Raw genomic sequence first — 10366 nt, 5'->3', positions numbered from 1 at the left:
CAGTCAGCATCGCGATGGTCCAGACGCGGAACAAGCAAAAGAAAAGGCGGACAAAACATCATTGCTCAACGATTTGGTTCCACCATTCGACTCGCCCCGAAGCAGAGGGGTGCAAACATACCGACGGCAGCAACTCCGACAGGGCTCTTCTTGACCTCCTTCTTCTTGATGGCGGACTCGGGCTTTCCCATGCGACGCTCCACGCCTTTGGCATGTTTTTCATTGGCGCGGCGTTGTGCGGGAGTTTGGGCCTGCAGCTATCAGAAGCTGGACAAAATGATGAGAGGAAGGAAAAACAGCCTACCATCGCTGTCGAGGATGATATGTACGAGAATGTGGAGTGATTGTACCAAGGTCGAAGTTACCTGATGGAGAGATGTCGATGCTTATTTCGAGCTCTGACTGGAGAGGTCGACTATTCTTCCAGGTGGCTCGTAGAATTCAATCTTGCTGTAGCTGATGACTCTGGTCGTCTGAAGCCTAACGTTCGGAAACGATCTGAATAAGATTCGAAAGAGATCCAAGAAGATGTTGCCACATAGTGTTCAACATGAGGCGACTTTAGCCCCTTTCGCGAGTCGACAGAGTGGCTTGATGCCAAGATCAAGGTACGGGCGAGTACAGAGCAACATACCCCAGCTGCTTCTTACTTCCCCGTAGCCCGCACGTGCCCTGGTGCCTCATCAAGTCACGTGGGTGGATACCTGCTACGACCGGCTCTCTCCGGCTGGTGTCGGCAGTGGCGTCATTTCATTACACCTCCTCCTTCCTCCTCCGTACCCTCTCGACCCCAAGGTCACTCGCAGATCACAACATCGCATCCACCTCTAGCATCACCGCCAGGGAAGCTTGTCACCCCCAGAGAAACTGCACTCTCCGAACTGCGAATACGAGGACCACTCGACTCAGCAAGATGCTTCCTTTCCAATGACGTGGAGAGCAACGCTGCGAGGTATATACCTCACAAGAGCCAAGAATGATCACCATGCATAGCTTCAACACCATCTCGACTTGTGTTGCATTGTCCCTGCACCTATCTGTTGCTACCTATCAAAATGTCGAATCTCTCCCACCAGAAGCTTGGCGAGGGATCTGTCGCCATACTTCAAGAGGAAGGCAGCACCTACAAGCGCAGTTTGCGTTATGCAGGTTGACAATGATTTCGTCCGAGCATGTAGCAATATAATCCGGGCAGCTCCGGCTCCCCAGGAAGTATACCTTCTCATCCCAAGCATGCTTGTTGATGGTTCGCCATGAAGGTAAACAAAGCGCTCCCTTTGCTTGTTCTTCAGGCAACTTCGGTGCTTGCTCATACAGGAGAGCATTTCCATCCCCGAGTATTTGACCCTCGTCAAGCTCTCTCGAAGCGTCAGGAAGCCCCGTTTCCTCCAATCCTCGAACCAAACGAGGCCATCTTACTCAACTCATTTGACAATGCTACTATTGAGAGCTGGAGCTACTACTATACTCACGGCCTACATCTGGCAGGAACGAATAAGTCGCAAGCTCAATGGACAGCCGATCGTTGGAGCGAGTTCGGATTCACTTCCGGCTTAGCCTCATATTGTAGGTCCCTTTCCTCTGTCCGCCAGCTGCATAATTGATCAAGGTAGATGTGTACCTAAACTATCCGGTGTCGCATTCGTTGACCGCGACGCTTGCCAACGGGTCGACTTATACGCCCCAGCTTGAAGAGGAAGTGCTATCGGAAGATGAAGTCACGTCTTATCCAAACAGGGTTCCGATTTTCAACGGGTATTCTCCCTCTGGTAATGCGAGCGCCGAGTACGTCTATGTCGGGCGAGGTCAGAAGGTCGACTTTGAGCGCCTCAGGGCATTGGGAGTGCCATTAGAAGGCAAGATCGCCCTGTCACGCTACGGAGGGCCATTCCGCGGCCTCAAGGTAAAGAATGCCCAGGACTATGGCATGATCGGTGTCATTCTCTTCACCGACACGGCAGACGATGGAAACATCACCGAAGCAAACGGCTACGCCGCATATCCTCACGGACCGGCACGGAACCCCACCTATGTACAACGCGGAAGTGTTGAGTTTGTGTCCACCTACTCTGGCGACCCCGACACGCCAGGTTATGCTTCCAAACTCGACTCTCCGCGTGCTGATCGGTCTGTTGTCATACCACAAATACCCTCTCTGCCAATTTCGTGGAGAACCGCGCAGCCACTTCTTCAAGCTCTGGACGGTCACGGAGTCGATGGCAAGACGGTGAATCGGACGAACTGGGTAGGCAAGCTCAACGCGACCTATTCGACCGGCCCCGCCCCGGGCGTTACGATTTCCTTCTCTAACGTGGCGCGAGATGAAATCACCTGGATCTGGGACAGCATCGGCATCATCAATGGAACCAACCAGGACGAAGTCGTCATCCTCGGCAACCATCGGGACGCCTGGATTGTCGGCGGAGGCTCTGACCCGAACTCCGGGTCAGCTGTGCTGATCGAGCTGGCCAAAGCATTTGGTGCACTGCTCAAGACCGGATGGAAGCCCAAGCGGACCATCATCTTGGCGAGCTGGGACGCCGAGGAGTATGCCTCGGTCGGCAGCACTGAATGGGTGGAGGAGTATATCCCGTGGCTGAAAGACTCGGCGATCGCTTATCTCAATGTCGATCAAGCCGTCGCTGGACCTGATCCCGCTCTATCTGCTACCCCTGAACTGCACGATGTTGTCGCGGAATCCCTCCAGAAAGTGGTATATCCATATCACGGCTACAGCAACCTCACACTGTATGACGTGTGGTACGGCCTGAGCGATGGCGAATTCGACGTCCTAGGGGCAGGCAGCGACTACGTGGCTTTCTTACACAACGGCATTGCCTCACTGGACACTGGTGCCGGACAAGGCCCTAATGATCCTATCTACCACTACCACTCCAGTTATGATACCTTCCACTGGATGAAGACTTTTGGAGACCCCTATTTCACCACGCACAAGGCTGTAGGTCAGCACCTGGCCATATTGGTCTATCACCTTGCCAACGACGCCATCATCCCCTTCAATGTCGAGAACTACGGCATCCACCTGACGTCGTATCTGAACGATCTCCGCGACCTGGTGGAGTCGGAGAACGCGACCAGCTCGGTGGACTTGTCTCCGCTTGAGGACGCCATTGCGACATTCAATGCTTCCGCCGCGGCAATCACAGCTTTCATACAGAACTCCACCACGGAAGCGGACTTCAAGATCATCAACTCCAAGTTGCGGGACTTCAGCCGTGGCTTTGTTTCTCAAGGTGGGCTGCCGACCCGAGAGTTCTACAGGCATGTCGCGTTTGCGCCTGGTTTGGACACGGGATATGCTCCTGTTACATGGCCTGGCGTCACAGAGGCAGTACAAGACGGCAATTTGACGCTGGCCAGTTCATGGGTGCTGAAGTCGGCGAGGGCTGTGGAGGTTGCGGCAGGGATTTTGGCGCCGTGAACGCAGAGCTGCGGTCAATCAAATCTCCGATCCACGAATCGCGCAGTATTGCAAATTGTAGGTGGGCTTGACCGATGGCGAGGAGGTTGTAACGTATGCAGTAATGTGGACGCTGAGTTCAAGAACCGAGCTGGGGAGGGGAACATGAGGCTAACCCAATAAGGGAAGGCGGGCTTGGCTTCTTAGCGCTTGTCGTTTGTTTCCGCTCACCTCTCATTTTGATCCCTCTCACTTTCTATTCTTCCTCATTCTTCATCCTCAATAGGATGAGCTGTCAGCTGGCTCTCGCATAGGCCACGACACTCGCACGGGGTCCCACGATTTACTTCCTCATGATGGAGGCATATATACGAGCATGAGGTCGTGGCAGCGAACCTGGATGACCTGACCTCCAAACCACTAGATTGCGAAAGTCTCACCCGCCTCGCACTCCGTCTGAACATATACTTGTCCGGTAGGCACATCTGATGCTGGAGAAAAAGTCGACTTCTTGTTTGCACTTCATTTTTTGTCCGAGGAGCTATAGCGTCCTCAGTATCTGGGCAATTTCATATTGTGTATCGATACCGTGCGTGAGTGTTGTCACTGCTGTAGCCTTGAGATGTCCTTGAGTTCTCTCGGGACATGAATTCTCTCGGGACATGAGTTCTCTCGGGACATGAGTTCTCTCGGGACATGAGTTCTCTCGGGACATGAGTGGTGATTTGCAGGATAGGGGCGCAGGAGACCCTATATCATCTGACAAACCGACGGCGTAGTGATGTGGATTGCGCTGCCAAAGAAGTGCACTATCCATGTGGGCTATGCTTCTCTGTCACACTGGTAAGTTGACGCTCGTGCTATTCAAAATCTTGGCAGCGAAGATGGAAGTGAAGGTGCAAAATGTCACTGCCTCACCATGCTGCGTTTCTGCGACTTCGGCGTCCCGAATCTCCTTCCGAATCGTTACGGCGTCTACTGCTACAGATTACAGACATGCCCAGACGTGGAGTTTCCCTTCTTAACGGCAAGCAGGGCGGCGACGCAAGCACATCCAGCAACGGTCACGGTCGAGATAATGCACACCGTGGCAGGACTCGAAAGACTGTGAAGACGAGCATTGTCGAACCGAAGGATGGGGACGCGTTGAGACCACTGCGCCGCAAGAGAAAGGCGCCTGGGCCAGACCCACAACCTCCCCCCGACACCTCAAGTCTCCTTTGTGCCGTCTATCTATCCATCTACTTAACTACCTACCTATCTATCTACCTGTCTACCTCGACTATACTCTATTGTATTTTCCCTCCTGCCACAACCCGCTCCCATCCCGTCGCAAAGTCGCTCTGACAACATAGCGTCTCTTCATCCCTCCTCTCCTCCTGTTCAACCCTAGATTCCGCCCCCCTGTCACATTCCTTCCACGTTCCCGAACTGATTCCCACGCAGAAAGTGGTCCAACCAACGGCCTCCTCGCCCTGTAACCCGTGAGTATGGTCCCCGAGTATGGCGTTACCATCAATTTATATATACGGCGATACTGCACGAGTTCTCGTTTGGCCACCAAAACGAATTATGTCTCGGTAGGTACGACACGGTACTTACACACACACACACACACACACACAGAGCTAGACCTAGAGCTCGACCTACAGTATCCCGAACCGTCCGTGTAATGAGTGCGGATGGATGAATGCCAAAAAAAATAGAGGGAGCACGATACCTAAGTCGTACTCCGTACTTCCTCTTCACTTAGTCGGCGTAAGGCGTACTCGCGTCCCGTGCGTACCTAGCGTGCCTACCTATCGAATTTGAGAGTCTACTAATACCGATGTACCTAGGTAGGTATGTAGATTAAGAATGTCCACAGTGAGTACATCCTGGGTATGAGTCCACGACCACGGATCACCCGTGTGCGTCGAGCGGTGATAGACAGCCAGTGTACGGACTACACCCAGTAGGTACACAGTACCGCGCGCACGGTACAGTACAGTACAGTACATTACAGGACGGACTTCGCGGTTCATCCAATGTCACGCGCGCGTAAGCATTGTGTCTTTACCTAGGTAGGTACCCACCAGAGTCAGAGTGTCGCTACCCATCCCCACCTAGGTACTTGCTGTAATACAGTACAGCAGGTACATAGTCGGGGGCTAATTATCCTACACAGGGCATGACAAGGCTTGGAAAATGGGGACTGACTGCCTCGGGTATAGAGTAATTACGGACTAGTCGAATGCGGGGCATAGATGTAGCGACGGAAGTATAAGTTTACCTTGAGAGACACCACTTTGCGATTACCCTTGTAACCCCAGCAAGGAAGCTTGAGGGGACATGAATACAAGCGACTCAAGGCTAGTGCATACAAAGATCCAGACATAGTATCTTATAACTGCTTCGCTACGCTCCGCAGGATCATCGATCAGGCTGAAGCATCATGCCTCAACCGTACCTCTTGTGGGTCAATTCCCGCCCGAAGCCAGAGTCGGGGGTCGACGACGACCTCTGGGTGAAATGGTACACGGAAGAACATGTACGTAAGATATCTGGTCTTATGTCGCAGTCCATTTTCGTTCTGACTCTTCTTCTTCTCCTCGCTGCAGGTCCCCGATCTAGTCAACACCAAGACGGCCGTGCGAGCGGCCATGTACAGAGAGACGTTTGACTTTCCGCTCGCCTCCAAAGAGCACCACCCGCGCAAATACCTCGTCCTGTACCAAACTGATCTCGAGGAACCGTTGAGGTCCAAGGAATATCTGGACGGTGTGCGGCACTCCAGCGGGCTCTGGACGGCCAATAAACCCACCTCGGAGGTCGGGGACTTTCATGCCCGGAATTACAAGTTGATCCAAGATTATGACCCGGACGGTCGGGGTGAGAGTGAGTTCTGTGTCCTTGCGAAGTGGTGTGGGGGCTTGTCCCCTGAAGTTACTGTGTTGCTGACGCGTTTTCATTCAAGTTGCTCCTCGGTTTTGCGTGACGGTCGAGATGGATCCCGTGGACGAGGCCGACTTTCACAAATGGTATCAGGACGAACACCTCGACATGCTGCACAAGTTGCCTGGCTATCGTCGGTCGTCGAGGTATGTCATTGGGCCACAGACCGCTCTGATGGACGGAGAGCCCCCGAAGTACTTGGCCATTCATGAACTCGATGGGTTGGCCGGGATGGACAGTAAGGAGCTTCATGCTGCCAATAGCACGCCCTGGACGGTCAAGCACGTCAATGACAGCAAGGTGTTTATCGCGAGAGCCTGGGAATTGCTTTACTCCCAGGGGTTCTGAATGACCTGGAGTGGAAGTCTCGTAGCCTCGCAGGCAGTCAACTGCACATAGTTGAGTCTGCAAAACTCGCATGCTCTAGTGTTAGAGTGGCTCATGTTGTTTTATTCACACTGCCGCAGCCGTTGCCATGACGGATTCCATCCACGGCCAAATGCTCTCGTTTGCAGGTGGATATCCCATGTGCAGCATGTTTTCATAGAACCGGGCTTCCTTGGGTTTCCCGTAATTCATCAACAACATGCTGTCTTCGATCGGCACGAGACCGTCCAGAGTGCCATTGACGAGAAGCAACCTGCAGGAAGGACCGTTCACGATGCCGTTCGTGACCAGGCTGTAATCGCCTTGTGCTTTCTCCTTCATCTCTTCCCAGTCTTTGTAGCCGTATTTGGCGACGTACGCTTCGCTGAGGATGAAGGGGTACTCGTGGTCGTCGACACGTTCCAGCCACTCTCGACTCAAGAAGTGATGAGATCCCGCTCCCTGGGCGACCACGCCGGCAAGTCGCGAGTGATGCGTATGTGCCAGTCGATTGGCGCAGTATCCGCCGGCGGAAAGGCCCCAGGCCATGCATTTCCGCATGTCGAAGTAGGGCTGCTTGTCCATCCAGTCGAGGATCGCTGTGAATAGTCGTTCGTGAGACGTCGGGTCACGGCGATCCGCAGGGCAATCGGCCGTCCCGGGGATCTCGGTAATGACACAGCCCCAGCCTCGGGCGAGAAACTCATCTGTGCGCTCGCTGTGGAGTTTGAACAGGTTAGTGGCACTCACAAAAACCTGGGGTGGCGCACCTGTTATCTGGCCGATGACCGTCTAGACCTGTTATCAACAGCACGACAGGGCACTTGCGCTCGCTGCTCGCTCCCTTAGGTAGTCTGACGAAGAGGGGGATCTCCTTGCCGTCTGCCTCCTCGGCAGCAGTGTGTGGTATCTTGACCTCTTTCATAGGAGCATCCCACAGGCTCGCCCCTCTCAAGTAGACCTGCTTCTGCAACTCGAACGCTTTCCTCTTGACTCCCGAGCCGGCGTCGAGGGAAGGATATCGAGATATTCGGTAGACGCAGGCGGCTCGCTTGAACAATGCGGCCGCTTTGAGGCGGTCTGATCCTTGAGCTGACATGGCTGCGTCGGTGAGCTTTCCAGCGACAGGGAAGAAATATTCTGTGTATTTGTCCGTGTAGGCATCGTTCACGTTACCCTTGATCAGGCTCTCGAAGATTGGCTCAAAGTCTTCGAGCTTGCCGTCGTGGAAAGGGTAGACACCCAGCGAGCAGGGGAACTTCCATTTCGTCTCCCAGAGAGCTTTCACCCCGTCTAGATGAGGATATCGCTGGTAGAACTTGTCGCCCAGGATCCAATTGACCATGTTGTCTGCGGCGGAACAATCACAACTACGCATGGACCTTGTCACCCACTTGTCCACTTGTCCACTTGGTCAGAGAGACGGTGAGTGGGACGAACATCGGGTCAACTCCGTCAATATGAAATTAACCCAGTACCGTGTCTGTTGTGACGCCATAACGCAAGGCACGTGACTGCGGTCATTATCTTACAGGAGACAGTTCCATCATACCTAGTTACCTAGGTACACAATACCATCCATGCCTAACCGCCCCCATCTTACTACATACCGTACGTGACACAGTGTCCCGGAAACAATCCACATGTTTTACTTTGTACACGGTGTGACACTATTCTCTGCGATCAGAGATCAAGCCAGTCGTCCGATATCGCGCAAACAAGTACACCGGCACCGATTGTCTTCCCAACAAGTACCAGCTCAGCCTTTAACCAGTCCTTCATTCCTCCATCAAGCCCGCCGATGCTCGAGGCAACGCTCAAAGGCCACGCGGTGAGGTTTCCATGGTAGGGCTTGATTTCTTCGTCTTCACGCAGAATACACTCCTGTTCCTCTGCTGTCTTGGAGGCTGGTGCAACGGCGAACCTCTCAAGTGCAAATGGTATGCTCGAGGACAAGGCGTCCGCCATTACCCTGATCTGCAAGCAGCAGTCTTCCTCTTCACGCTGTTGCTCGCCAGCAAGATCATCCGATGAAGGTCGAGTGATCTCAAGAATTCTCAGCCGCGCTCTGTTGAGCAGCATCGTCGTCGCGAAATAATTCAGCCAGACTGGTGCGTAGGCAACACTCGAGTAACTGTAAACGATTGGAGAGAAGAAGTGTTCCCTGGGTAGGGAAATGTGGGCGGGGATGAGGTGTCGTCGGGGACACCATGTGCTGGGAAGCCGTGAGGACCAGTCTTGCAATGCTTTATTCAGCGTGTCTGCGTCGGTGTTCAGGGTCCGCGCCCGCCAGTACACCTCTTGACTACGACGGTCGTGCAGCAGTCTCTCCTGCAGGATGTGCTTCAATTGGTGTCGAAGGCTGGCCACCCTTACAAGTAGCTGGTCGTATTCGAGTTCTGGCCCATACTCGCCAAAATGCGCGCCATTTGCCATCCAGACCGGCACTGCCATCTGCCGCAAGAGGAACGACCTGATGATTCCGCGGCGTGAATGTTTGATGATGTCCGAGGCCGGCTGCATGATTTCGACACGATTTTCGTGCCAAATCTTCAGAACGACAGTCGCGCCGTCGTGATGGGAATAGCTTCTGAAGGCTGTAGCGGACTGCACTTCATCAGGGGTGTGCATAGAGTCCTCGTACCGGCTCATGAGAAAGATGGCAAGCAGGGCAGCGTCGACATCCCGGTGAACCAGATTTGGCAGCGCGACTTGCGCGGTTCGCAGTAACTGGTCGTACTTCTCATGAGCTTCTGTCGCTGCTGCAGCAAGGTGCTGGGTTCGCGAAAAGACGGCGAGAGCCATGGAAGAAATCGCCAAGTCGATAAGTGAGTGCTTCGTAACAGAAGCCCACTGACAAATACTGTTCTGCACACTACCCACCAGCTTTCCCACGTCTGACGGTGTGCGCAGGTGGTAATTCAGGTAGTATACCAGGGCACGGGTCTGAAGGTCGACGTCCAACGCCCGCGCAACCCTCGAGCGAGGACCTCTGGGCCGCTTTACCACCCCACTCGCATATCGGTTTTCGACGTGAATGGCGAAGTCGTCGCTCGTCGCACGGACCTTGACGCATACTCGTCCGGATTTGACGCATCTGTGGCACGTCGGGAGACCTCTGTCGCACTGATCTGGTTACTTGGAGCCAGTGATGGGACGAGAGACTCTCTTGCCTTGATTCGTCGAACCTTACATGTCCGACAACCTGCACCTGCACTGGTATTCATTCTCGGAACCACTAGACTCAGGTCTGCCATGGCAGCTCACACGCCAACAGAAGATTGGGCGTGTCGTAACAGAAGTAGCAAGAAGCTGTGCCCGACACCAAGCATGCAACAATCGGTGCTTGCGGGCTTCGACCTCGGTATTTGGAGAACAATGAGTAGTTCTCAGTCGAACAAGTCAACTCTATCATTGTCAAAGGCTGTACGGAGTATGGTCGAAGGTTCAGGTCCGTTGTGCACGATCTTAAGGAGCTTAAGTCCGAGTAAACGCCTCGAAACGATGGTCGGCTTCAAGTCTACTCCGCGATGCATAGGTACGGTCTGTATTCACGACGACGAGATTGAAACCACCAAGACTTGAGAGAAGGCAGAATGGGTTTACTTGGTGAGGCTGAGCGTCAATGATGAAGGCAGTGTAGTG

General features: G+C 53.7%; 5 protein-coding genes across 5 annotated transcripts; 2 read left to right on the top strand and 3 right to left on the bottom strand.

Annotated features, from left to right (window-relative positions):
* Window positions 1-113: 113 nt before the first annotated feature.
* Window positions 114-254, bottom strand: G647_01708 (uncharacterized protein; the record flags this gene model as incomplete). Its single annotated transcript, XM_008725107.1, has 1 exon — window positions 114-254. A coding segment is annotated over one exon (141 nt), but the record flags the coding sequence as incomplete, so codon positions are not given.
* A 999-nt stretch (window positions 255-1253) lies between these two features.
* On the top strand, window positions 1254-3442 carry G647_01707 (uncharacterized protein; the record flags this gene model as incomplete). The annotated part of the gene is made up of 2 exons (XM_008725106.1): window positions 1254-1566; window positions 1614-3442. 2 exons carry the CDS (start codon window positions 1254-1256, stop codon window positions 3440-3442), a joined length of 2142 nt encoding a protein of 713 aa, XP_008723328.1.
* Window positions 3443-5855: 2413 nt separating this feature from the next.
* Window positions 5856-6703, top strand: G647_01706 (uncharacterized protein; the record flags this gene model as incomplete). Its single annotated transcript, XM_008725105.1, has 3 exons — window positions 5856-5951; window positions 6022-6298; window positions 6378-6703. The coding sequence occupies 3 exons, from the start codon at window positions 5856-5858 to the stop codon at window positions 6701-6703; spliced, it is 699 nt and encodes a 232-aa protein (XP_008723327.1).
* Window positions 6704-6808: 105 nt separating this feature from the next.
* Window positions 6809-8066, bottom strand: G647_01705 (uncharacterized protein; the record flags this gene model as incomplete). The annotated part of the gene is made up of 2 exons (XM_008725104.1): window positions 6809-7439; window positions 7492-8066. The coding sequence occupies 2 exons, from the start codon at window positions 8064-8066 to the stop codon at window positions 6809-6811; spliced, it is 1206 nt and encodes a 401-aa protein (XP_008723326.1).
* A 338-nt stretch (window positions 8067-8404) lies between these two features.
* G647_01704 (uncharacterized protein) lies at window positions 8405-9526 on the bottom strand (the record flags this gene model as incomplete). The annotated part of the gene is made up of 1 exon (XM_008725103.1): window positions 8405-9526. The coding sequence occupies one exon, from the start codon at window positions 9524-9526 to the stop codon at window positions 8405-8407; it is 1122 nt and encodes a 373-aa protein (XP_008723325.1).
* Window positions 9527-10366: the final 840 nt, after the last annotated feature.

This window comes from Cladophialophora carrionii (assembly GCF_000365165.1).
Source record: "Cladophialophora carrionii CBS 160.54 unplaced genomic scaffold supercont1.1, whole genome shotgun sequence".
NCBI classification, from domain to species: Eukaryota; Fungi; Ascomycota; class Eurotiomycetes; order Chaetothyriales; family Herpotrichiellaceae; genus Cladophialophora; species Cladophialophora carrionii.
The sequence above is the reverse complement of the archived record's forward strand: the minus strand, read 5'-3'. Positions and strand labels throughout refer to the sequence as shown.